We start from the raw sequence: 27800 nt of genomic DNA on the forward strand, positions 1-27800 counted from the left end.
GTTTCAAGAGTTGGGGTGACGTATCTTTCCTATGCACTCCCTAACATGTCTTCAGGCAGTAATGCTGCTGCTGACACTATGGGTCACTTTCTTGTGCTAAACAGTTGTGTGCTGAGTACAGATGTTTACACATGTCTGTCAGCTGAGAACCTAACTGTGTCCTGCCTCCCACAGCTGAAACAGTTTGAGCGACTGGAGCAGGAGGTGTCTCGTCCCATAGACCATGATTTGGCCAACTGGACACCAGCCCAGCCCCTGGGGCCAGGGCGGACAGGGGCCCTGGGGCCTTCAGACCGACAGCTGCTGCTCTTCTACTTGGAGCAGTGTGAGGCCAACCTGACCACACTGACAGATGCAGTAGATGCCTTCTTCACTGCAGTGGCCACCAACCAGCCACCCAAGATCTTCGTGGCACACAGCAAGTTTGTCATCCTCAGTGCACACAAGCTTGTGTTCATTGGGGACACACTGTCACGGCAGGCAAAGGCAGCCGACGTGCGCAGCCAGGTGACCCACTATAGCAACCTGCTGTGTGACCTCCTGCGTGGCATTGTGGCCACCACCAAGGCTGCTGCCCTGCAGTATCCCTCACCCTCTGCTGCCCAGGACATGGTAGACAGGGTCAAGGAGCTGGGCCACAGCACTCAGCAGTTCCGCCGGGTCCTGGGCCAGCTGGCTGCTGCCTGAGCAGAGGACTAGGATGTGGAGGCCAGGGAGTGGGCAGTGGTGGTCTGAGCTACCCAGGCATTCGTCTTGGAAGTGGATATCCTGCAGGGTTGGGGACAGGTAACCCCAGCTCTACCTTGGGCCTGGTGCCCTCAACTGTCCAGGGATTTGTACATATTTATAGCAAGGCAGGATGTGGGATTCCTTCTCAGAGAAACTGAGGAGCCGAGCCAGATGAGAGTGCTAGGGATTGCCAGGGTGGGGACATGTGGGCCCCAATCTACAGTGTTCCCTGTGACAGGCAAGTACAGTGGGGTATGCCCCTCTGCACCAAGAAAAATCCCTAAAGAACTATTTTTCACTATTGATTTTTTTCCAATCATTTGACTAATAGTCTACATTTAATAAAATTTTAAAAACAAGAAGCAGCCTACAGAGATGACTGAGAGCTCCTGTGGATGGGAAGGTAGGTGCGTCCCTGACCCACCCACGTGACGAGTGGTGGGGAAGAGTCTGCGAAGGGTAAAAGAAAGGTCCTTCAGAAGAAAATCAAGGGACCTGCAGGGAGTTAGGTGGCAGTGTCCTTTGTGCCAGGTACCTGCTGGCTCTTCTGTACCCCAACGAGGAAGCTCACAAGTCAAGGTACTGCACAAAACAGCCTCACCTTCCAGACTACATCAAACTTGGCTCTAGAGAGAACTTCAGTCTGGGACACCCGAAGTGTCCTCCTTGAATTAAACATGGATGTGGCCTCCAAGCTGGGAAGGCTGATGCCCAGAACAGGCCTTGGCCTGGATGGCTCCTCTCCTGGGAGTTCTGGCAGCCTGTGGCTCAGGGAGGACTGGAGTGTATGTTTGGCACCCTGACAGTGGTCTCACCTTTGAACATTGTGCCATGGATATGGACCTCAGTTTCGCTGCCGGTATAGAGAGGGAGCTAGGAGTAGGTGACCTGTCACCATGGAACCGTGCTGGGGGTACGGAGCCTCCAGGACCCCAGAGCAGAAGTGAAGGTGCGGGGCCTGTTCTGGTTCTCGGCTTTCTTTTGCTCTGTCTTTCGGGGTTTCTCCTTACGCAGGTCTAGGTTCTGTTGTAACCCCATCTCTATCTTCTAAGCCGAGGGACCTGGACAGCTGGGAGCTCAGGGAGCTGTGGTCCTTCTGGCCCAACAAGGTCTCCTATGAGTAGAGGGCCGGAAGCTGCAGCATGCAGGAGACCCTGTCAGAAATTGTACAGATCCTCGGGTGGGTTATCTGACTGCCCCAGAACTTGGAGGCAGGAAGAGGTTGGACACACAGGGCAGAGCCGCCTCATGCAGCTTGTGTATGAGATCTTGGCTTCAGAGGCAGAGGCCGTTAGTGTCACAGTCACAGACCTCCATCCTACCAGCTCACTGAAAATCAGCCGTGAGTCCTTAAAACCATCTGTGGAACAAGACCTGGGCCTCAAGCAGGGCTGTCACTGGTCCTTCCCTCCCTGGCCCTCTGAGGTACATGTGTGGATGTCCCGGATAGGTATAGAGGGGCCTACCATCTGTGTCCCCTTTCTGGGAACTCCTGTCAGTGACGGGAGACGGCATCCATAGTGAGTTGAAGCCTGGGGAGCACAACTTGCTTGGGCTAACAAGGTGAGCAGAGTCCACACTCGACTGCTTACCTAGCCAGAAGACTCCCAGCTAAAGGCTGGGTGACAGTGACATCTGGTCTACAGAACAAGTTCTAGGACAGCCAGGGCCTCCACAGAAAAACTTTTGTCCTGGGGCCAGTGGATTGCTGTGAGTTCGAGGCCAGCCTGGTCTACAAAGCGAGTCCAGGACAGCCAAGGCTACACAGAGAAGCCCTGTCTCAAAAGAACAACAACAACAAACAAACGGTTGTCCTGAAAGAAAAATAAAATAAAATAAATAAACTAAAACCTCCAGCTGGGACCAACAGGCAGCACAGTCCACCTTTCAAGAGCTAGAGACGTGCCACTGGGGACCCGCAGGTGGTACTGCAGACTTCCTGGGAGGTTGCTACCACTTGTGCAAAGCTTTCTTCAGGACCCTGTTACTTGCTTTTTCTTTTTGTATTTGGTGGGTTTATTTGCAGGGTGTGGAAATTGTGTTGCCCAAGCTGGCCTCTAGCTCAGCCAAGGATGACCCTGAGCTGATCCTGCCTGCGGCCCTTGAGTGCTATGATTATATGTGCACCACCATGTCCAGTTATTTGGTGGACTCCATCCCCCCTGCCCCCAAGACAGGGTTTCTCTATGTATCCTGGCTTGACCTGGACTCGATTTGTAGACCAAGCTGGCCTCAAAGTCGTCAGGTCTGCCTGCCTCTGCCCTTCTGCATGCTGGCATTACAAGCATGCACCACCATGCCCAGCTTTGGTGATTCTTTGGTTTTGTTTTTTTGTTTGTTGTTTTTTGATGTTGTTTTGGTTTTTGGTTTGGTTTGGTTTTTCAAGACAAGGTTTCTTTGTGTAGCCTTGGCTGTCGGGACTCATTTTATAGACTAGGCTGGCCTGGAACTCGGAGAGATCCGACTGCCTCTACCTCCCAAGTGCTGGTATTAAAGATGTACGCCACTGCTGCCTAGCTAAATATTTTTAAGATTAATTTTTAAGTATATGTAGGTGTGTGTCCCTGCCTGTGGGTATATATACCTGAGTGCAGATACCTGAAGAGGTCAGAGACGTGGGTTCCCTGGAACTGAAGTACCAGATTGTTGTGAGCCCTTCATGTGGGTGGTTTAGAGGAATTGTTTTTGTGTTTTTGCTTTTTTGTTTGGAGTTTCTGTTTTATTTTAGATTGTTTATGTGTATGAACGTTTTGCCTACATGTACGTCTGTGCACCTCGTGTGCCTGGGATCCATAGAGGTCAGAGGAGAGCATCAGGCTTCTGGAACTGGGGTTACATGGTGGTTGTTGAGCTGCCATAGCTGCTGGGGCCTCTGCAAAGTGATTGGTGCGCTTAGCCAGTACTGGGCCGTCTCCACAGACCCCTGCTTGGTAGGTTTTTTAAGTAAACGATTTTAAAGAAATGAGAAATTACAATTTATGAATACACTTGGAATTTTGACCCCCAAACAAGACAAATCTCATACTATCAAAAGCCCCTGCAGGGACACTGGTGCTGTGAGTAGAGGTGCTTTAGTCTGCTGTGGCACTTATCCTGTGGAAAAATGCTTTTTGGGCAGATAAAGACAGTGCCTTGGAGAGGTGAACAGATGTGGACAGGCTCAGGGAGTTGTCCTGGTGGACAGTCCTGTGGATACATAGGCATGCAAACAAATCTTTGGGGACCTGGCTGGGTAGACATGAAGAGACGACACCCAAGATTCTGGGACAGATGAAGGAACCTTGATGCAGGCACCATGATGACATAGGCATATTCCATTTTTATTATGCATCATGTTTTCCAACAAGACAGGTTTATTTATTATTTTAGTGTTGGAGATTGAGCCCAGGGCTTTCACACACCAGGAGAACAACATTGTCACTCAGCCCCAGCCCAAACCAGTGTGTGTGTGTATTATATTTACTTTTATCTCTGTGTGAGTGTATGCTGGTGTCTGTAGAGGTCAAAAGAGTGTGTGATCCCCTGGAGCTGCAGTTACAGATGGTTTGTAGCTGGGTGCTGGGAATTGAACTGAGGTCCTACAGAAGAGCAGCAAACGCTGGAAACCACTGATTGAGCTCTCTGCTGCCCTCCCTCCCTGACCTTCTAGTCAGAAGCAGGTGTGTGTGTGTGTGGATTTCACTTGGAGAAGACAGCAAAATGCTGTAGGCACTCGTGTAGCCCCTGTCCCCAAAGACTTCTGCCACGGTCACACAAGCCCACCTCCCGACTACGTCATCTGCCCTCTGCATCCAGATACTTCCTGGACAGAGTCACCGGCAGGTGCTCTGGCTGCCATAAGGTGGCTCTCCCTACAGAAGTGTGTTGGTGGGGTGAGTCACAGTTTGACTTCAGAATCTCAGGGACACCTTAGGTAAACCTCCTTTACCCTGGGTCTCAGTTTCTCTGCATGCACAGGAGGGTGGTGGGTGGCAACACTGGGTAGGCAGGCATGTCTGGTGGGCTGTAGTTCCGCCACTAGGGATCGGGTAGCTTGTCCCCAGCCTGTGGTCTCTGAGATCCTTTTCCTTTGGGAACTGTTTTGACTGGAGTTAGAGTTGTCACTCTCTGACTCCCAGGGCCTTCCAGCTGCCTCCAGGGAGTGATAGTGACCACCTAGTCCTTGATGGTGTGGGTTCCCGGAGAAGAGGAAAACATTGTTATTCTAGTGAGAAAACAGGAAGTCTCAAGTTCCAGCTGGGCAGCACTCTTAGCTCCAGAATACCCCCTACATGCCCAGAAACCCCTCTCATGTGCAAAGACACCTGCTAAGGCCATGAACCAGCGACAGACAGCATGCTCCTCCCTACTGACAGGTCCTGAAAGTTAAGGGGCAGCTAATGGATGTGTCTACAATAGGCCAGAGCAAAGATTAGGAGATTCCAGACCTGTGTAGCCCATAACATTGAGCTCTTTAGTCTCTACAAAGTCCTTAGCTCTACTCAGCCTGGGAGACATTCTTAGAGAGCCCCTCTTTTGTGTGTGGGAGGGGGTGAAGGCCCAGGGCATCTAAAGTTGGGGCCTGGGGCGAGGATCTCTATGATAGACACCTTATGCCCAGCTGTGCACCCAGGGGAAAATCTGTCCCTTTAGAGCTGAGTCCTTGGATATGTTGCTCCTGAGTGCCTCAATGCTTTTATGTCCTGAGATCAAGTGTCTTAAGACTCCTGGATAAACAAGCCCAGGAGGCTGCCCGTATCCATTGCTGACAGGGCAAAGCATGAGGAGCCATGAGGGCCTGAAAGCAGGAAGGAGCTTTGGGGATGCCTGAGTGATTGGACAAAATAATGACAAGAGAAGGGCCAGGGTGTGTCGGCTTGAGTTTAAGATGCGCTTGTAGGGCTGGAGAGATGGTTCAGAGCTTAAGAGTACTGGCTGCTCTTCCAAGGGTCCTGAGTTCAACTCCCACATGATGGATCACAACCATCTATAATGAGATCTAGTGCCGCCTTCTGGCCTGCAGGTGTTACATGCAGGTAGAACACTGTATGGGTAATAGATCTTTAAAAAAAATTTTTTAAATTTTAATTTATGTGCATTGGTGTGAGGGTGTTAGATCTTAGAGTTACAGACAGTTGTGAGCTGCCATATGGGTGCTGGGAATTGAACCCGGGTCCTTTGGAAGAGCAGGCAGTACTCTTAACCACTGAGCCATCTCTCCAGCCCCAGGTAATAAGGCTTTAAAAAAATTTTTTTAAAAGAAAGAAAGAAAGAAAAAAAAGAGATTCCCCTGCATGGTGGCACAGGCCTTTAATCCCAGCACTCAGGAGGCAGAGGCAGGTGGATCTCTTGAGTTCAAGGACAGCCAGGGCTACAAGAGAAACCCTGTCTTCAAAAACAACAACAAAAAACGCCCCTGTAAATCAGGCATGGTGGCACACTCCTTTAGTCCCAGCACTCAGGAGGCAGAGGCAAGTAGATCTCTGAGTCTGAGGTCAGTTTGGTCCATAGAGTGAGTTTCAGAACAGGGCTATGTAGAGAGACCTTGTATGAGATGGCCTATCTGGCTACCAGCATGGACTAGCACCCCACCAGGATAGGGTGGGGTTCTTAGAGCAGCAAGCCCTTACAGCCTCCCCCTTGTCATCTCCGTTCCCTGTTTCTGGCTATTGGGGCCACAATAGGTAGGTGTGACCTAGGTTTGCGAGCTGTCTGGGCCTCTATTCACCAAAGCTGATAGCTGAGAACCACCTTGAACAAGGTCACCATGCGTGTGGCTGGGAGAGTCCCAGCTGATGGCCTCCCGAGCCTTTCCACCACAGCCTGCCTCCACATTCCCCTTATCACAAGTCCTTGGTCTGATAAAGTCCGTGAGACTCCAGCACGGCTTGGGAAAGAGAAGGCCTGGAGAGGGCACCGGGGAAGAGTCACAGAGCCACAGGTGTATAAGGTCAGAATGGGCTAGGTTCCCCACCCTCTCTCCCCAGCTCAGGGCCCCTGAGCACACTAGCAACATCGCTGCAGCCTTACATGTGGAGAAGCCAGGGTCAACCTGGACTCCGCTTACCTAGACCCTACCTTTCCTGTGACATCTCATTTCATCAGCCTGTGTCCTCCCTTACTACCCTGTGGGGAGGTAGAGCTTTTGTGGTGGGGACCCTTCCAGAAACTCCCACCTCATCTAACCTCGCCCAGTATGGTCCAACTCAGTGAAGCTTTAAGTTCTGGGACAGAATAGAGCCTTGGAGGCCCCCAAAGAGGAGGCAGAAATCATTGACTCACACACCATGGTTTACTGAGGCTTCTGGGAGCAGAGGCAGTGGGCTCAATCGACATGGCAGAAGTGGATGTAGAGCCTGTGTCTACTGCCCCAGGAGAGCGCAGACAGCCACCAGAGTTGCACCACAGGAAAAGAAAAGTGCCTTTGATCTGGCCATCAGGCAGCCTAGCTACTGGACATGGCCCCAGTAGACACCGTCCACATGCTCACTAGGTGAAGTTATGAAGAGTCCAGATCCCCTGGAAGTCAGGTCTACTGCCAAGGCAACAGCATGAAACAGAAGTTCAATAGAGCTGGTTTGGCTGAAAGGAAGTGGGGCTGGTCATGGGACCGCTGGCAGAGGGGAAGACCCAGGCATCCTCAGGATCCTCAGGCCTACCCTGTTCTACTGTTCCATCCCCTACACAACTGAGGAGATGCCATTCTCGTTGGCTTCTGTGAAATTCTGTAACATGGTGACTGAAAATGGAGCCCCCGTCTTGGCTCCCTCTGCTAATGTTACCACTGATCCAGCCGTAACCCTGGCTCCTTAATCATGTTGAGCAGGCATGTCCAAGACGGGATCCATAATGAGAGCTGGTGTCCTTTTCTCGCCTCCAGCTGTACATGCAGGCAAAACATTGTATACATAATAAAAATTAATAAAAAGAAAAATAGGTCTGCACCCCTCCTTCACCCCAGATGGAGCTAAAATTAAAGCCCCAAGGCAACCCAGGCCCTAGTGCTGCCGTGGGCAGCAGTGACTACCCAGTCTTCCCTGATGAGGAGACCCACACAGAAATGGCCACCAGTGCTATCCTGGGGAGGGGAAAAGAGGGAGTCAGCTACCCGTGCAGCAACCTCAGGTAAACAACACCCTAGAGTGTGCCCTCAGGTACCCAGAATCCCTCTCACCTGTAGGAGGGACACCTACCGGGCCCAAGAAGCTCAGGACAACATCCTCTGGAGTGACAATTCTCCACAGCCCGGGAGCGGAGGGGGTAGGACCCAAAGTTGACTCTGAGGACCTCTTAAGTCTTGCTTCTTTTTGCCCCCTGCCTCTTCCCTACCTCTGAACTATCCCACTATCCCAGGAAGACTGATCAGCTACCTTCAGTTCTTGAAGCTGAGTGTTGGGAGCCCAAGGAGGTCTGTTCTGAATCTCTCCAGTGCTGCCTCCACACTGGGGATGTCAGATGGTGACTCCAGATCACACGCCCTCCCAGTCCCAGAATCCCCTCAGCTGCTGCCCCACACCCTTCCCTGTGCCCAGCTAGTCTGAGGTCCCCAGGGGAGGAGGCTGATGTTCCTAGGGCTGGCATCTATGGGACAGGGAAGAGAAGTGTGGAGGGACAGAAGATTGTCTTAACGCTCAGGGGTAAGCATATGGGCTCTGGTGGTTTGACACCTTTGGCACCTTGATATGTGGCCCTTTAAAGTTCTATGCTTTGGGATGGAGACATGGCTCAGTGGTTAGGAGCACTGGTTGCTCTTCCAGAGGTCCTGAGTTCAATTTCCAGCAACTGCACGATGGCTCAGCACCATCTATAATGGGATCTGATGCCCTCTTCTGTCATGCAGATGTACAGAAAGACAGAGCACTCATATGCTTTGATGTACACCAAGAACAGAGTGAGAACTCTGACACATCCTCACACCAGTCTTGCAGCAATGACGTGACCCCCAGGTTGTCGAAACTGAGACTGTGCTGAATGGTTGAACTAGGCAATAATGGGACACTGGTCCAAACCCTGGGCCTGCCACCCTGCTCAGGCTCAATGGCCTGCCGGGCTGAGGAGCTCAGGAAAATCCAAGTCCTCGGTGTCCTCATATCCAACAGCTGCCATATGGAATTAATCTCCTAGGTGAGCAAATTTTCAGAGGCGGAAAGGGGACCGCTGACAGGCTGGGCGTGAAGAATGCTGTGGGACCACCAGCTGCCAGATTCTGAGGTGATTCTGGGAGTAGGAGGGGCCATTTAGAGGCATTCTCCATCATAGAGACAGCGCTGGCAAGACCCTGTGGAACAGACTCACTTGGGCTCTCAACCCCTTAACTGGGAGAACCAAGACAAAGGGTATCAACCTTCCTGCCTAGGTCAGGTTGGGTGCCTAGCAAAGACAGAGCCCAAGAGAGGCCAGCCGGAGAGGGGCCACAGGCCGGCCATGGTGCCGCAGACACAGATGTACACCGCGCCTGTGGGCAAGGTTGGGAGAGGTCTGTGATATCCCTGCCTGCAGGCTGTTATCTCAGATCTTGTGTGGGCTTGTGCCTGGCTAGGCAGCGTGTTCCAAAGCACAGCTGAGCCTGGGACCAAGGGCAACGGCGGGGGCTAAAGAGGGGTCCCTGCCTCCTGAGCCTGAGTCTAGAAGTCCTCTGCTCTGGCCCCCCAGCCTGGTTGCTTGTGATCTGGAGGACCTTGGACAAATGCTTTAGTTAGTCTGTTTGTTCAGCTCCGGCCCCCCTCCTTCCCCCGCTCCAGGTGCTAAGGCACACACCTGTGCTCTACTTCTGTACTGGGAAATGGAAACTATCAGCAGTTTTCCACGCTGACTAGCAGTTTCTTTTAATAGCAGTACAGAAAGTGTCAAACCCTGCTCCGTTCTGAGAATCGCCTCCCTGAAATGTCCCTTCTTCCCAACGGCAAAAAAGAACTCAGGGCTCAGGTTTACACAAGACTTGGGGTCCTTGGCATAGTGTGTAAGTAATCCCAGCTGCTTGGTCCTTTGCCTGTTCCCTTCTCTCCTCGGTTAATCTCTAGCTGAGTTATTTGGATTAAAAAACGATGTAGTTCTCTCCCTAAACTAACCAGAGACCCCACTGTGTAAAACATCCCCTCACTGACCCATCCTGTCCCCAGCCCTTCTGCCCTTGCGCACTCACTAGACAGAAATGACACGACAGACCCAGCTACTCTGAAAGTTTAGACAGGAGAGACCCGAGTTCACGGCGAACCTGGACAATTTAGGGGATTGTGCTGGCCACTGGGGAGCACGGTGCTGGATTCTCCCAGGTGACAGTTGCGCTGCGCTCGTCACTTCCCATGTGGGCCTCCTAACGTTCCAGGGACACACCCACATGGATTGCTTGTCCTCCTCCAGAGATGCCGCCTTCCTCTTCATGTTCTTAGGCGGACTGTCCCCATCAGAGTGGCCTCTGTATCAATAATGATTAAAAATAAGCCAGGCGTGGTGGTGTACACCTTTAATCCCAGTGCCCGGGAGGCAGAGGCAGGAGGATCTCTGTGAGTTCAAGGACAATCTGGTCTACAAAGTGAGTCCACAACAGACTGGGCTATTGTACTGAGAAACCTTGTCTTGAAAAAACAAAAACAACAAAAAAGATAAAAAAAAATAATAAATTTCTCAGCCCCTGGTGGCATGTATTTCACTCATACATATATACACACACACACATACGTGTCTAAGTATTTACATACATGTGTAAATCACTCAGGTAAGTATAATAACTTGCCTACAGCTACCTGATACCCAACCTGTACTAAGAAGAAACGTTATAGTCATCTGCACCTGGATGGGCCAGCAGGGACTCTCCATGTCCCCAACTCCTGTTCTCCTAAAGGAATGCTTCCCACTTAGACTCAGGGGGCTAACAGCTCAGCAAAACAAATGGTCCTTCCTGTGCCTGGACACCCCTCCCCCAACAGGTTTACATTTCCTACAGTTCTCAGCAGAGGTCATAGTCATGTGATCCAGGTTGCACAATGGAATGTCTGGCGGTCTCCATCTTTTGGCTCAGCCCAGGGCAGTCTCCCAACATTCCAGCTGGCTCTTGGTGCCGCCAAAGGGAGCCGCCGCCCGGCAGATGAAGGCAGGATTTGTAGAATCGCTGCCAGCTAGGGACCCAGCTGGACAACCTGTCCTGGAATATCCCAATGCAGGTTTCTCTTTTGGACAGGGTTTCTCTGTGTAGCCCTGGCTGTCCTGGACTCACTTTGTAGACCAGGCTGGCTTTGAACTCACAGAGATCCACCTGCCTCTGCCTCCTGAGTGCTGGGATTACAGGCGTGTGCCACCACCTCCTGGCCTGTTATTCGTTTTTTTTTTTTTAAGGTTTATTATTTTTTGTCTTATGTACATGGGTGTTTTGCCTGCATGTGTACTGTGTGTATGCTTAGTGCCGACAGATGGTGCTGGGTCTTGAGCTACAGGCTGCTGTAACTGTCGTGTGTGTGCTGCGAACTCACCCTGGTTCCTCTGTAAGAACAGCCAGTGCTTTTAGCCACTGAGCCACCTCTCCAGCCCCACCCATTCAAGATTCCTTAAGAAGCATATTTTTTTCCCAACGTTTCTTTAGGAAATGTTCAAGTCTTCAGAAAAATCTGTTAAATTAGCCCTGTGATCACCTCAATAAATATTTGCCCAGATTTACCAGCAAACACATGTTGACACAATTTTAAAGATTTATGTATTTATTTATTTTATTATATGTACAGTCTTCTGCCTGTGTGTAACTCCTGCAGGCCAGAAGAGGGCACCAGATTTCATTGTAGATGGTTGTGAGCCATCATGTGGTTGCTGGGAATTGAACTCAGGACCTTTAGAAGAGCAGTCAGTACTCTTAACCTCTGAGCCATCTCTTGAGCCCAAAGGAGAGAGGTTTTTTATTTTTTCGAGACGGGGTTTCTCTGTGCAACCTTGGTTGCCCTGGACTAACTTTGTAGACTAGGCTGGCCTTGAACTCACAGCAATCTGCCTGCCTCTGCCTCCCGAGTGCTGGGATTAAAGGCATGCACCACCACTGCCCAGCTAACACACATGTTGATAAACGCATAGTGGCAGCATCTCACCATGTAGCCCTGATTGTCCTGGAACTCATATGTGGATCAGGCTGGCTTCAGACTTGTGGCAATCCTCCTGCCTCTGCCTCTCATGTGCTAGAACAGTGGGATTTCTTTCTTTCTTTCTTTCTTTCTTTCTCTTTTCTTTTCTTTCTTTTTTTCCTTTTTTTTTTTTTTTTTTTTGAGACAGGGTTTCTCTGTGTAGCCTTGGCTGTCCTAGACTTGCTTTGTAGACAAGGCTGGCCTCGAACTCACAAAGATCCACCTGCCTCTGCCTTCTGAGTGCTGGGATTAACGATGTGTGCCACCATGCCCAGGCAGGATGATGGCTTCCAACTTTCCTGACATTGCAACTCTTTAAAACAGTTTCTCATGTTGTGGTGACCCCCAACCATAAAATTATTTTGTTGCTATTTCATAAGTGCAATGTTGCTCCTGTTATGAACTATACTGTAAAGGTCTGATATGCAGGATATCTGATATGTGACACTCTCCCCCTCCCCCTCCCTCATCCCCCCACTGTCTCAACCCTCAGGCTGAGAACTGCTATGCCAGGATTACAGAACATGTCACCAGGCTCCACTTGTTGTATCTGTACACTTTGAGAGTTAGCTGCAAATGTCACTGGTTTTTCTTTTCACGCAGAAAGGCTGACCTCGAATTCCCACACCTCCTGCAACAGCGTCTGGAATGGTGCGGGTCTGCAGGCAATACGCCACCGTGCCTGGCTCTGTGGATTGTCTTTCTTTCCTAGGCTGGGTAGTGGTGTGTGTGAGCTCATGGCACAGTCCATGTTTGGGTAGCAGAGGACAACATGTTAGAATCGGTTTTTGGGCTGCCTTATGGGTCCCAGGGACTGAACTCAGGTCAGTAGAGCAGGTACCTCTGTCAGCTGAGCCATTTCACCTGCTTAAAATGTACCTTATGTCTTACAGGGAACTTTTTTGTGTCTGTTTTTTGGTTTGTTGTTGTTGTTTTCAGTCTTGGGAATCAAACTAGGGCCTCGAGTGTGTCAGCCAAGCACGCTGGCACTGCTGTACACCTTCATCAGTCCCTTAATTTTTTCCCCAGGAGTCGGGGGGGGGGGGGCAGTGCTGGAGAGCAAACCTAGGTTCTAATGCACAGTGGGGAAAAGCTGTACTGCTGAGCTACATGCTAGCCCAAATCTCAGACATTTTACCTACAGAATGGATAACTATAAGAGCAATTACAAGAGGCTGAGGCTGTAGCTCAGTGCTAGAGTCCCTACTTAGCAAGAACAAAAGCCCCAGGCCCAGGCTAAAGGCCAATTTGCCATGAGAACATTATTAAGAGACTGGACCTTAGCCAGGCATGGTGGCACATGCCTTGATCCCAGCACTGGGGAGGCAGAGGCAGGAGGATCTCTGTGAGTTCGAGGCCTACAGAGTGAGTCTAGGACACCCAAGGCTGTTACACAGAGAAACTCTGTCTCTAAAAAACAACAGAGAGGGGGGGGGGTAGGGGGCGGGAGGTTGGACCTTTAAGAGGTAATCGGGCCCTGAGGGTTCTACCCTCACAGGTGGTACTTAAATCCTTATGAAAGAGGCATTTCGTCACTCTAGGCCCTTTCACCTTTCTTCGGGTGGCGACCAGCAAGGCCTTCACGTGTCTGTCTTGAACTCAGATTCACCAAAGCGGCAGGCACCTTGACCCAGGACTCACAGCCTCTAGAAGAGGGCAGAGGTCAATGTCTGTTTGTTAGTTAGAAATGGTCACTGTGGTCAATCAGGTGCGCTCCGCCAGCCTGCCTTTCGGCGACTCAGTTTATGTCATCACCTTCACAGCTAGGTGCGGTGCAATTACCACTGATGCTGTGAGTTGCACGTCCACACGTGCCCCCTTTAAAAGGTCCCAGCCATAGGCTGGCATGGTGGAGCATGCCTTTAATCCCGGTACTCAGGAGGCAGAGGCAGGAGGATCTCTAAATTCCAGACCAGCCTGGTCTACAAAGGAGTCCAGGACAGCCAAGGCTACACAGAGAAACAATGTCTTGAAAAAAACAAAACAAAATAAACAAAAAAAATAAATAAATAAAAAGAAGAAAAGAAAAAAAAAAGATGAAAGAAAAAAAGAAACTCCAGAAAAGTTGCCTAGAAGAGACAATATTCCTTTTTCTGTGGGGTGTTTCAAATGAGGATGTTAAAAAATGCAGTGAATTAAGCTGAAGGCCATGTGTATATGGACCTTTAGGAACTTTGTCCCTTCTCAGCTACAAACGGGCAATTTTCTAGGAATCTCAAAAAAAAAAAAAGAAAGAAAAGAAAAGAAAGATAAAGCCACGGGTCACAAGGGTTGCACAAGCGAGTTGGGACATGTCTTGTACTGTAAACGGGATTATCTTATCAGATTGCAACCCTGTCTAAGGTACCTATAATCTTACTTACCAAAAAAAGGGGGGAAAATAGAGATAGAGAGGAGAGAGGGGCTCCAGGGCAGCCCTTTGGGATGTAACTTAGAGCCCCTTCTGTCTGGAGCTGGACAACCCGTGTCCAGGAGCCTGGGATGAGTGTAGCTGTCACAGAAGCCCAAGGAGCCAATGCTTTGGGGCTGCTTTTTTCCTCTTCTCTGGAAAAGTGCCCCAGGCAAGGAAAAGCCAAATGCTCTGGCCACCTGCTTGGAAAGGCAGCTGAGAAGAGTGTTGCTCTTGCGAGGGTTCAGTGAGTCACTCTGGCCTGAAGCTTGGATCCCTCACATCAAAGTGGCTAAGGGTCACACCCCAGGACAGCTGCACAACTCCAACAATGGGGGGGGGGCTGGCTGTTGCTCAAGCTGACTGTCATGGAGGGAAATCTGCTCACACTGAACCTGTGAGTTAGACCAAAACACATTCAGAAGAACAGCTTTGCTTCGATATCCCTGGGGACACGTGTGCTATTGACTCAGACTCAACTCTGCTACTGTCATGCAGCCTTAATGACCTAAGGGCCCCAGGGCCTTAGGTGAAGACTCAGCTACAGTTCCTGCCCGTTTTCCTTCCTCCCTTTCAACACTGTGTTTTTGGTTTGGTTTGGTTTGGTTTTTTCTTTTTTGGTTTTTGGTGTTTTGAGACAGGGTTTCTCTGTGTAGCCTCAGCTGTCCTGGACTCTCTCTCTGTAGACCAGGCTGGCCTTAAACTCACAGACATCTGCCTGCCTCTAGCTCCCAAGTGCTGGGATTAAAGGCATGCACTACCACCGCCCGGCTCCTCAGCATTGTATTTTAGACGTGGCCTCTAACCCAAGCTAGCTACAAACTTGCTATGTAATCCAGGCTAGCCTCTAAATGTTTTATTTTTACTTATTTCTTTGTACATGCATGTGTGTGTATGTGTGTGTGTGTGTGTGTGTGTGCTATGTGTGGCTGTGTCTCTGTCCAAGAATGTGCACATATATATGTGTATACTTGAGGGTAGAAGAGGAAGTCAGATCCCCTTTGAAGTTAGTTTACAGGTGTTGGGAGCCACCAGACACAAGTGCTGGGAATCAAACTGGCATTATAGGCATGTGTCACTATAGCTGCCCGACTGCTGCCCTGTCACCTGCCTGGATGGCTAGGCCTGAGCAGCGCTCTCCACAACAGCCACAGTCCCAGCACCAAGTCCTTGCCTCTCTGCTCTTTGCTTCCTATTCTCATGGCTTCTGTGGCCCACACAGGCACAGACAGACACCATGTGCTCTGGGGCCTCAGCCTGGAACAGCGCCTGACCACGGGACAAAGGGACTTGCCTGCATGGCTTGAGAATATGTTCAGCCCGTACTTCCTGCCAGTGTGTCACTCACACCTGCCTTGGCTCCCCATCTGTGGCAATGACAGGAGTTTGTCCTCTGTGTCATTTTGTGCAGAAACAGAGCTTCATTTTATGGAAACAAGCTCCGGGCAAGTGAGATGGTTCAGTGTGTAAAGGCGATTGCCAGTGACCTTGACAACCTGAGTGTTGTCCCTGGGACCCACATGGCAGAGAGAACTGACTCCTACAAGCTGTCCTTAGACCTTTACATGTGCCCCATGCCATACATGTGTGCCCACCACACAAGTAAATACAGGTGATTTTAAAACTGTGTGTTAATGTTTTACCTGTGTGTCTGTCTATGCCACACATGCATGCAGTGCCGAAGGAGGGCAGAAGAGTTAGGGTTTCAGACTGTTGTGGACAGCAATGTGGGTGCTGGGACTGAAACCTGGGTCCTCTGGAAGAGCAGCCAGTGCTCTTAATCCCTAAGCCATTGCTCCACTGCAATAAATACAGCCTTTTTCCTCTTTCTTTCTTCCTTCCTTCTTTCCTCCCTCCCCCTTCCTCCCTCCCCTCCTCTCTCTTTCCTTCCTTTGTTATTTATTTGTTTGGTTTGTTTGTATTTTGTTTTGTTTTTGAGACAGGATTTCTTTGTGTAGCCCTGGCTGTCCTGGGACTCACTCTGTAGACCAGGCTGGCCCCAAACTCATAGATCCACCTGCCTCTGCTTCCCAAGAGCTGGAATTAAAGGTGTGTGCCACTATGCCCAGCTATAAACATATCTTTTTGCAAAGAAACTAAAACTTTATATAAAGACAAAAAACTATCTCTCTTTCTCTCTCTCTTCCTCTCCTTTTCCTTCTCCTCCTCCTGTTTCTCCCTTCCTCTTCCTCCTCTTCCTCTTCTTCTGAGACAGGCTCTCACATAGCCTAGGCTAACCCTACAACTTGCTCTGTAGCTGAGAGTGATCTTGAACTTCTGATCCTCTTGCCTCCACATCTGGAATGCTTAGCTTACAGTCTACAGCACCACACCTGGGGTGTGAGGTGGTGGGGTTGGACCCAGGGTTTCCTGTGTGTTAGGCAGGCACTTGCAGCCCCAAGACTAAATCCACAGATTGTGAATCTTCACAGGTGAAAATGCCACTAAGCACAGTCGCCTCACAGGGGCTACTGTCCTGTTGCCTAGACCCACTCCTGCTCCTCTCTACACTTGGACTGTTTGGTGGGACTGGGGACAAGGTGATCCTTGGATGACCCTGGCTGTCCCTGTGACCCTTTGTTTTAAATGAGTGAAACACATTTGTGGTCATGGGCCATCCACCAGCTTGGAGGCCTCCAAGCCACCAGGGTCTTTGAATCTGTCCTGGGACTGCCTTCAATTAATACTTGGGATCCCTTCCTGTGTCATTAGGATGGGCCTTGAGTCTCCTAGCCCAACTCCTAACAAGACTACAGGGGCATGGCTCTCCAGGACGTGTGCTCCTGTCCAGCAGGGGTCTTGTCCACAGTGCCCTGGGTATGCTGGGCACTACCAACACTCATGAGCACTGTCTATCAGGGCAGCTGTCCTTTTCCCACGGCTTAGGCATTACAGGCTAAGACCATGATAAGGAACTTGGCCTGCACTCTGTTCAAGGTCCCTGGACACCAGGGAGGGTAGCTCTTGGCCCTTTCTGGTTGGCTAAGGTCACAGGGACTGGGTAGGGCTTGAAGACCCTAGGGGACATAAAAGAGCCACAGAATAGGTGAGCCTCACTTCCCTGACCAGCACCATGGCATTCCTTTGGCTCTTGTCCTGCTTTGCCCTCGTAGGGGCCTCCTTTGGTAAGTGCTGCTGAGGCTCAAGGTGGCTGGCCAGGCCCTTTCATAGGGAAGGCACAGGGGGGGTTATTCTTTTGTCTTTCCTTTTTCTTTCTTTCTTTCTTTCTTTCTTTTTTTCTTTCAGAGATAGTGTTTCTCTGTGTATTAGTTGAGCAGTCCTGGACTCATTCTCTAGACCAGGCTGGTCTCGAACTCACAGAGATCCTCCAACCTCTGCCTCCGGAATGCTGGGATTGCAGTCATGAGCCACCAAGCCCAGCTAGGGGGTTTATTCTGAAAGAGCTGATCCCCCATCCTTCTGGTTGAATCTCATCCAGTGACTAGTACCCCAACACCTCAGGAAGGACAGGAGTCCTCGGTCTTTCTGGGCCCTTATGCCTGCTTCAGGAGCAAAAACACAAGTCTGGGTCCAGCTGTGGTCTGTTCACCCAGATGTGGAGAGCTAGGGGAGCTATGGCTTATGCCACCACATCCAGCCTAACATTTTGCTTTTCACTGCCTTTGTTGTTGTTGTTGTTGTTGGCTTTTCGAGACAGGGTCTCTCTGTGTTAGCCTTGGCCATCCTGGACTCACTTTGTAGACCAGGCTGGCCTCGAACTCACAGCTATCCGCCTGCCTCTGCCTCCCGAGTGCTGGGATTACAGATCTTGTTGTATAGATGGTTGTGAGCCACCATGTGGTTGCTGGGAATTGAACTCAGGACCTCTGGAAGAGCAGACAGTGCTCTTAACCACTGAGCCATCTCTCCAGCCCCGGCTTTTCACTTCTAAAAAGAAAAAATAGTGACTAAAAACAAATAAGTTAGTAAAAAAACACAGAGGTGAGTGCCTGGAGTCCTAGCACTCAGGAAATCAATGCTTCTCACAGAAACAGCTTTTTGTGGTTCATCCTGATCCTCCTGCCTCTGTCTTCCAAGTGCCAGGACTACAGGCCTGTGCCACCACACTCAATGTCAGAAGACTCTTTTTTTTTTGTTTTGTTTTGTTTTGTTTTGTTTTTGTCGCTATTGCTTAGTTTGTTCTGAACACCTTCTCACCCTCTTGCTCAGCCTGGCAGGTTTTAGGCTTGAGCCATTCTCCTGCCTCAGCCTTCAGAGCAGCTGTGTCTACAGGCGTTTGCCACTGATCCAGCCTCAGATGCCTTTTAAAAGCTGAAAACCCAGATTCGGCGGAGCTGCCCTTCGCTGCCTCCCCTCCTGTATTAGGCATTGCTTTTCCAGCTTATACAAATGCACTACGTGACTATAAACCCATAAGCAAAGATCCTTAAAACCACATCAACAGTGTTTGACTGTGTCAGGTGTACAGTATGCTCCTTTTCCACTCATAGTGCTGGACATCAACCCATGTTGCCATGGAGACCCAGCTCACTCAATTAAACATATTCTGCTGTGGGAAAAGCTAGCACCCTGATTTCTCACTTTTTGGCTCTTCTATAAATAGATGATTGTGACTTTGTGGGGGCATATCAGTCATCAGTGAGGGGTCTTGTCCATTTCCTGGTCTCTGGGCACAAGAGAGACAGGTGCTGACCCTTGAGCATGTCAGGAGACTTCAGAAAAGAGGCTGGGCATGGGATCACATTGCTCAGTGCACAGGCAACCTGCGGAGCCTCAGCCATGATGTGCCAGCTGCTGTAGCGAGTGTGTTCTGGCCTGCCCAAGGTGCCCAACTGTTCGCTCAACTTGTTTCCCTCTTTTGTGATGCGATCTTTCATGGGGAAGAATCAACACCCCCTTTTCCTCTCTCTCTCTCTCTCTCTCTCTCTCTCTCTCTCTCTCTCTCTCTCTCTCCAAGTTGAGGCAGGGTCTTGCTATGGAGCCCTGCCTGGCCAGGAACTCCCTAGGCTGCCCTTAAACTCAGAGGTCTCCTGCCTATGTCAGGAGTGTTGAGTTCACCAGCACACCTCCCACAAAGTCTTTTTTTTTTTTTTTTTTTTTAAAGAAAGAGAGCAGGTGGTGGTGCACACCTTTAAAACCAATACTCAGGAGACAGAGGCAGGTGGCTCTGTCTGTCTGTGAGTTTGAAGCCAGTCTGGTCTACAGAGTGAGTTCCAGGACAGCCATAGCTACACGGGGAATCCCTGCCGCAACTCCATATATATAAATAAGGAACCAAATTTCCCATAAGGAACAGTTTCTGCAATAGGCGGGTCCCACAGGAAAGGCCAGCCAGGAGGCTGAGCCAGACAGCCTGATAGTCCAGCCTGCTTTCTGCCCCTTCCTCTGTGGCATGCCTGGATGGGGCAGCTGTGCCTCTTTCCATTCCTGGGGGGAGAAGTGGGGTCAGCAGGCTGGGCATGAGGGATCCCTGAGGCAGGAGGCTAAAGGACAATCAGATGATTCCAGGGGAGGTGGCTTGGTCTCAGTGAGTTGGCCGAATACCCCTGTCCCCACAGGCTGTGGAGTCCCTGCCATCCAACCCGTGCTGACCGGTCTGTCCAGGATCGTCAATGGAGAGGATGCTGTTCCTGGCTCCTGGCCCTGGCAGGTGTCCCTGCAGGTGAGCGAGGGATTCTGGGCACAGGAGCTCACGTTCTAGTGCAGCTGTGGTGGGAGGCGCTGACCTTCCTTCTCCTCCTCCCCAGGACAGCACTGGCTTTCATTTCTGCGGGGGCTCCCTCATCAGTGAAGACTGGGTGGTCACTGCTGCTCACTGTGGGGTCAAGTGAGTCCCAGACTACCTTGGGGGTTTGCTTCCAGCTTTATTTGGGGCTGGTGATGGGGATCAGAGCCATTCTTCATGCTCGCCCCGTGTGTCTCAATGCCCAGGACATCTGATGTGGTGGTAGCTGGAGAGTTTGACCAGGGCTCTGATGAAGAGAATGTTCAGGTGTTGAAGATCGCAAAGGTATGCAGGCTGCTGGATGGGGGAGGGGCTCAGCCCACAGGCTGGGGAGAAAGGCAGGAGGGAGAAGGCCCTGGCTGCTTGAGGGCAGGAGCACAGGGCAGCTGGGGCTGGGTCTTTCTGGGCCTGTTCTAATGGGGCCAACAGGAAAGGAGCTTGTCCCCTGGAGCTTGGCACAGCCGGGCTCCGACCCACCCACGCCACCTCCAGCCCACGCCCCCCCCCATACCATTCCTCCCAGGTCTCAGCTGAGCTTCTGGTCCCCACAGGTTTTCAAGAACCCCAAATTCAATATGCTCACTGTGCGCAATGACATCACCCTGCTGAAGCTGGCCACTCCTGCCCAGTTCAGTGAGACCGTGTCTGCCGTGTGTCTGCCTAGTGCTGACGATGACTTCCCTGCTGGCACAGTGTGTGCCACCACTGGCTGGGGCAAGACCAAGTACAATGGTGAGTGTGCTAAGGCCTTGCTCCAGCAGGGGCTACTGTTGGTTCAGGTTGCCCAGACATGGCAGGCTTTTCCTGGTATAACCCATAGTGTTTTTATTTTTCCTTCTTTCCCTTCTTCTTCTTCTTCTTCTTCTTCTTCTTCTTCTTCTTCTTTGTTTTCTTCTTTTTTTGGTCTTTCCATTTCCACTATGGCCTCGAACTCACAGAAATCTGTCTGCCTCTTCCTCCTGAGTGCTAGTATTAACATCGTGCGCCACCACTGCCTGGCTTACTTTTCCTTTTTATTCTTTTCTTTCTTTCCTTTTTTCAATTTTGGTTTTTTAAGACAAGATTTCTCTGGGTAACCTTGACTATCCTGGACTCCCCATGTAGACTAATTGACCTCAAACTCACAGAGATTGGCCTGCTGCTGCTTCCCAAGTACTGAAATTAAAGGTGTGTACCAACACACCTGGCTCCATTTTTTAAAATTCATTTATTTTATTTCATGTACATTGGTACATTGGTATTTTGCCTGCATGTATGTATGTCTGTGGTAGGTGCCAGATCCCCTGGAACTGGAGTTGAGACAGTTTTACTCTGCCAAGTAGGTTCTGGGACTTGAACCTGGGCACTTTGGAAAAACAACCAATGCTCTTAACCACTGAGCCTTCTCTCCAGCCCTATCTTTCCATTTCTTAATTTGAACTGAGTTAATTAAGCTGTGCATGGCGGCACACTTTAATCCCAGAACTTGGGAGGCAGAGGTAGGTGGATCATGGGAGTTCCAGGTCAGCCACAGCTATATAATGAGACACTGTCTGAAAAAAACTGTGAATAGGCAATCTATAAAAGTAACAATTATTATGTGTCAGCTAAGACTTACTGTTTAAAACTTACCCAGCATAAACAAAGGCTGCTGACAAGATGAGGCCTGAAGGAAGCCTTTGCTCAGCAGGAGGTCTTCTCTCTGACCCTTGACCTGATTGTGAGTCCCATCATGGGTCTCTAAGACTCCAGAGGGTGGGGCCATGCTCTCTTGAGATCTTACACACCCACTAGCCATGGCCACAGGGGACCTAAGGGCAGCTCTGCCTGAGGCCCCGGCCCTGCCTCTGGTGGAACCTGACAGCAGCTCCCCCAGCAGATGACTGAAAAAGGACTCCTGGTGGTATCCAGCAGGCTGGTGGGCCTAGGGACCCTGACTGCATCTCCTCTGTCCCCGTAGCCCTGGTGACTCCTGACAAGCTGCAGCAGGCAACCCTGCCCATCGTGTCCACCGCTGACTGCAAGAAGCACTGGGGTTCCAAGATCACCGATGTGATGATCTGCGCAGGCGCCAGTGGTGTCTCCTCCTGCATGGTACAGCTTCCCGCCCCACCCACTCACACCCCTGCCCAGGCCTGGGTCAGCCCACTGGGGATCACAGGCCCCTGGTGGTCTGTGTTCCCATGACCCTCTGCCTTTCTCTACTGAGCCTCATTCCTTCCCAGTACCCAGAAGAGAATGGGCTGATGCTAACAGACACCCCTGGCAGGCATCTCTGCCCAGATGGGTGCTGCACCGCTGCCTATAGGATACCCAACTCTTGCCACCAGCAATGTGAACTGCCTGTGTCTCCTACTCACAGAGGCGAGCTAGTTGTGTCTCTCCAGGCATACTGGAGCAGAGCTAGGACTGTCACTGAGCCCCAAGGCACTCCCCTACACTTTCCCTTCCAGCCCGCCAGGTCCAGGTCCTCTTGTCAGGCTTGGGGACAAGTCTGTTTCCTTTCTCTGCAGGGTGACTCCGGTGGCCCCCTTGTCTGCCAGAAGGATGGAGTGTGGACCCTGGCCGGCATTGTGTCCTGGGGCAGTGGTTTCTGCTCTACTTCCACTCCTGCTGTGTATGCCCGAGTCACAGCCCTCATGCCCTGGGTTCAGCAGGTCTTGGAAGAGAACTGAGTCCATGGCTCTGGTCTCCCCGTGCAAGCATCTGCAATAAAATCATCTCATTAGAGCGCCGACTCTCTGTGTGTCTTTGTGGTCCAGGGGTCATGGGACTGGAACTAAGCCTGGCATCTACCAAGGGGTCCTATTGCTGGTCCCTTTCTACCTCCTCCCTCGCTAGGATAGAACTCAGGCTATTCTACTGCAGTAGCTAGACCCACAGCATCCTCTGGAAGGCAATAGTCTTTGGCCAGACTGTAGCATCCACAGCCCTAAAGAGTTAGTCACCTCAGAGCCAAAATGGCCAAATGGCAAACCCCATGCCATAGACACCTTTTTCTGTTGGCTCCTTCTCCCCACACCCTAAGAGGACCCTCCTGCTTCAGACCCCGTCCCTGCCCTGCGTTTGTTCCAGGCTGTCTGTGAGCTCCAGGCCTGGGTGTGAACTCACTGTATGTGTGTGAATGTGTGAGGGGTGTGTCCCTTGTGTGTCTGTGCACTATGTGCATGCATGAACACAGAGGACAGAAAAGAGCGTCAGAGCCCCTGGGACTGAAGTTGCAGGCAGTTGTGAGCTGCCATGTGAGTGCTGGGAACTGAATGGAGGCGCAGCTGGTGCTCTTAGCTGCTGAGCCAACCCTCCAGATCTGCTCTCCTGCAGCAGTGACCTCTTAGGCTTTGCATGTGTGCACGGGTCTGTTGACGTAGACATGAGGAGGGGTCTGGTCCAGTGTTGTCATTACCTTTACTGAATCCTAAACACTCTCACCTTGGCCAGTGGGAACTTCTTCAATGGGTACTTGAGTCAGGTCCACATAGTCTTCCCATTTCCTTGCTATATGACGTGATTCCAGCCTCCCACCTGCATTAAACAAAACCCAGTAGGAAGTCATTTCCTAGTCCTGGCTGTCTTCGAACGGCTAATTCTCCTGCCCCTGCCTCCTAAGTGCTGAGGGGGGTACAGGCGTGACTCAGTACTCACTGCTCTTTACTTTCTTTCTTTATTAAGATTTGTTTATTCATTCTGTATACTGTACTCTGCCTGCATGTATGCCTGGGTGCCAGAAGAGAGCACCCAATCTCATTAAAGATGTTTATGAGCCACCATGTGGTTGCTGGGAATTGAACTCAGGCCCTCTAGAAGAGCAGACAGTCCTCTTAACCTCTGGGCCATCTCTCCAGCCCCAGCTCTTTATTTTCAAGAATCATTTATAATTTATTATTGTTTTGCTTATTTATTTTTTGAGACAAGGTGTTTCTGTAGACCAAGATGTGCTTCAACTCACAGAGATCCTCCTGCCTCTGCCTCCCAAGTGCTGGGATTGAAGGCATTGGCCACCACGGCCTGGCTAGCCATGCATTATCTAGAAGGATGCTTCACTATAGTTTGCAAGAACATCCTTCCCTGGCCTCTGGTTTCTCTGATTTGTTGAGAGGTCAGTTATCTCAGAGCAAAGACAGTAGTGCAACCCAAGCAAGGTCATCCTTTACCCAGAAGAGGACCTGGACCTGGGTCCCTGCCTCCAGGTAGATCCATGTATTTCTGTCCTTTGCTGATGGCTGTTCGTCTGTCTGTCTGTCTGTCTGTTTGTTCTGGGAATCGAACCTAAGGCCTAGCTGTCAGGTAAGAGCTCTACTATTGAGTTGTATAGTCAGCCCTCACTGTTACTTGTTTTGTTGTGTTTTTTTGAGACATGGACTCTTTCTGTGTGTCATTCCAGCTGGCTGGGAACTTACTATGTAGACCAGCCTGGCCTCCACTAACAAAAATCCAGCTGCCTCTGCCTCTGGAGAAAGCTGGATCAAAGGTGTGTGCCAGATTATCAGGCCTCCTGGTTGCATTTAAGAGAGTTTTTGTGTGGTTGGAGAGATGGCTTAGTGGTTAAGAGCACTGCCTGCTCTTCCAAAGGTCCTGAGTTCAATTCCCAGCAACCACATGGTGGGTCACAACCAGCTATAATGTAACCTGATGCCCTCTTCTGGCCTACAAGCAGACAATACTGTATACATAATAAATAAATCTTAAAAAAAAAAAAAGAGTTTTTGTGTTTTCTTTGGATGCTTTCAAGACTCTGCTTGGCTTGATTGAACTGGTTGATGTTTGGTTCTGTTCATTTACTGTGTTAGGATCAGAGCCCAGGAGCTTGTGAATATCAGGCCACTGAGCCATGTCCCCTGCCTCTGTGATTCATCCTTCTTGGAATTCTTGTGGATTATGTGTGTGTGTGTGTGTGTGTGTGTGTGTGTGTGTGTGTGTGTGTGTGTATTACATACATTATATAAATATGTATGTATGTGTGTGTATGTATGTATGTAAGTATGTATGTGTGTGTATGTATGTATGTATGTATGTATGGCTAGTTGGAGACAAGCTCTCGGCATGTAGCCTTGGCTCCGTGGAACTCTGCAGTTCTAGCAATTGAAGCAGATAGCTTCACGTTCAGATCTTTTCTGGGTTTCAAAACTGTGGATCAGAAGACAGTTGTGGGCTGCTGAGACATCTCAGCGCTGCAGTGCAAGCCTGATGACTCAAGTTAGACCTGGGACCCCACATAAAATGGAAGGAGAGAACCAACTCCACTAAGTTGTCCTGTGACGTCTACCTGCACGTGGTGACATACATGTGCCGCCTACTTCATATACACACACATATACAGTGAAAATAAATGGAAGGTAGATGATCATGGTGGCCCACACCTTTAATCGCTACACTCAAAGGCAGGCGGATCTCTGTGAGATGAGAGCCAGCCTGGTCTACAAAGCAAGTCCAGGACAGCTAAGGCTACACAGAGAAACCCTGTCTCAAAAAACAACAAAAATTAACAACAGTAATAAATAAATTTCAACAGAACTGAAAACATCCAAAAAAGCTTCTTGGAGCCGGGTGTGGTGGTGTACGCCTTTAATCCCAGCACTCGGGAGGCATAGGCAGGCGGATCGCTGTGAGTTCGAGGACAGCCTGGTGTTCAAAGGGAGTCCAGGACAGCCAAGACTACACAGAGAAACCCTGTCTCAAAACAAACAAACAAACAAACAAAAATAAAAAAGCTGCTTGGTTGTTTTTGTTTTTGTTTTTTTCAAGATAAGGTTTCTCTATGTAGCCTCGGGTGTCCCAGAGTTGCTTTGTAGTATGATGCCTAAGTGGTGAAACCCCCAAAGACCATCAGGAAACAGTCAGAAGCAGATCACACAGAATCTCGCTTATTAATCAAGCTCTGAGTCTAGACCCTCAGCCCCCTGGTGAGGAGGGAAGATGGCGGTCCCTATAGGGTTTTTAAAGGAAAAAACTGCAGGTGGAGGTGGCATGATGGGGAGGGGGCCATTTTTTCCAAGCCTTGCTGTTATATCATAGGTCAGAGGGGTACAGGAAAGTTACCCACTATACTGACTGGCTGGGGGGCCAGGACTGAGCTAGGGGACCAGGGCCAGACCTCAGGGGGCAATTTCTTTTTAATGTTCTGGTCCGAGTGACCTGGAAGAATTGCTAGCTATACATTTGTGGCTCCCCTGGAAACTCCACGACAGTGGGGGGTGGCAGGTGGGGGGGGGAATGGTGTGTGTGTCAAGTCTTCAGGCCCCAGACACAAAATGGCATTGGTTTGGTCACTACAGTAGACCAGGCTTGCCTCAAACTCTCTGCGATCAGGAAAAGCCATTGTTTCAGAAATTTTCTCAGCCATCCTTTTCCCAAATACTATGTCTGTCTGTCCTCTGCTGCCTCAGGGACTCCACCTATGCATCTTAGTTGTAATGGGTTGAATGGTGACCTAATTCTGCACATTAATTACAAAGAGTTAAATGATGTCTCATTATGCATATTAATTATAACAGGTTACATGATGGTCATTAGGGACTTATCTTTTCTTGGTTTTTTTGAGACAGGGTTTCTCTGTATAGCCTCGGCTGTCCTGGACTCTCTCTGTAGACCAGGCTGGCCTCAAACTCACAGATACCTGCCTGCCTCTGCCACTCAGGTGCTGGGATTAAAGGCGTGGACCACCACCCATCAGCTCCTCAACATTGTGTTTTAGACATGGCCTCTAACCCAGGCTACCTACAAACTTGCTATGTAATCTAGCCTCTAAATATTTTTACTTTTATCATTCGTTTATATGTGTATGCTCATGTGTGCACGCACAGGGGTGTGGGTGTGTGTGTGTGTGTGTCCAAGAATGTGCACATATACTTGAGGGTAGAAGAGGAAGTCAGACCCTCTTCAGAGTGAGTTACAGGTGTTGTGAGCCACAAGACACAAGTGCTGAGGCTCAAACTCTGGTCCTGTGGGAGAACAGCAAGTGCTCTTAACTGTAGGAGAGATAAACCTGTTTCCCAAGTGTGGCATGAGGAACAGCCTTGTGAGAGAACAGGTGAGGTTAATCCACAGGAAGACCAACCACCTCGTGCAGGAGCTTGATTGTGGCCAGCTGGAAAGATCCTGTGAACCAACTCTGGGAGGAGATACATAAATGAGTCCAGAACTGGAGGTGGGGTCTTTGGAGACTTCAGATAGTTTTGGCTGTTGATAGTTCCACTTTGAGACGCTCTTAGAGAGGACCGCTGGAGGGAAGGCTTCTGGGATTCGGCTCCTGCTGAGATTCTGGGTTCTGGTTACTCCAGGTTCCAGCAGAAGAAATCCTGCAGAGTACACCAAGAGAATTGTTGTTCGGAACTGATATCCTTAGGGTTTTGTTATTGTGTTTGTTAATCCTCATTTCCTATTGTGTTGCTTAGTTGGGTTATAGGTGACGGAAGCTTGCTTAATGAGTTATAATAAAATGTATTGGTTAAGAAAACTGAGCCTGGGGATGGAGAGATGGCTCACAGGTTAAGAGCACTGGTTGCTCTTCCGAAGGTCGTGAGTTCAATTCCCAGCAACCACGTGGTGATTCTCAACCATCTATGGTGAGATCTGGTGCCCTCTTCTGACACACAGGCATATATACAGGCAAAACAGCTGTATACATAATAAATAAATCTTTAAAAAAAAAGAAAAGAAAAGAAGAAAATTGAGCCTACACTTAGCTGATGAGCCATCTCTCCGGTCTCTTATACAATATCTTAAAAACCTAGGCTGGGAATCACTGGTCCCCAACCTAATCTTCCAATCGTCAGGCCTCTGCCTCCATAGTGCTGGCATTATAGGCATGTGTCACTATAGCTGCCCGACTGCTGCCCTGTCACCTGCCTGGATGGCTAGGCCTGAGCAGCGCCCTCCACAACAGCCACAGTCCCAGCACCGAGTCCTTGCCTCTCTTCTCACTGCTTCCTATTCTCAT

At 50.1% G+C, this 27800-nt stretch overlaps 2 protein-coding genes across 2 annotated transcripts in view; both read left to right on the forward strand.

Annotated features, from left to right (window-relative positions):
• BCAR1 (BCAR1 scaffold protein, Cas family member) overlaps positions 1-1091 on the forward strand; it is a gene marked incomplete at its 5' end in the record, with an annotated part of 34073 nt that extends 32982 nt beyond the window's left edge. Inside the window, 1 exon segment of the mRNA XM_084756660.1 lies at positions 175-1091. Within this exon segment, the coding sequence (XP_084612786.1) occupies positions 175-687 (513 nt within the window). The 3' untranslated portion in view covers positions 688-1091.
• Positions 1092-17272: 16181 nt separating this feature from the next.
• On the forward strand, positions 17273-22582 carry LOC311582274 (chymotrypsinogen B; the record flags this gene model as incomplete). The annotated part of the gene is made up of 7 exons (XM_084755233.1): positions 17273-17324; positions 19719-19822; positions 19908-19987; positions 20092-20170; positions 20437-20617; positions 21825-21958; positions 22378-22582. The coding sequence occupies 7 exons, from the start codon at positions 17273-17275 to the stop codon at positions 22537-22539; spliced, it is 792 nt and encodes a 263-aa protein (XP_084611359.1). The 3' UTR covers positions 22540-22582.
• Between the last annotated feature and the right edge of the window lie 5218 nt (positions 22583-27800).

The sequence above is a fragment of the Acomys minous genome (genome assembly GCF_964271855.1).
Source record: "Acomys minous genome assembly, chromosome: 14".
Taxonomy (NCBI): domain Eukaryota; kingdom Metazoa; phylum Chordata; class Mammalia; order Rodentia; family Muridae; genus Acomys; species Acomys minous.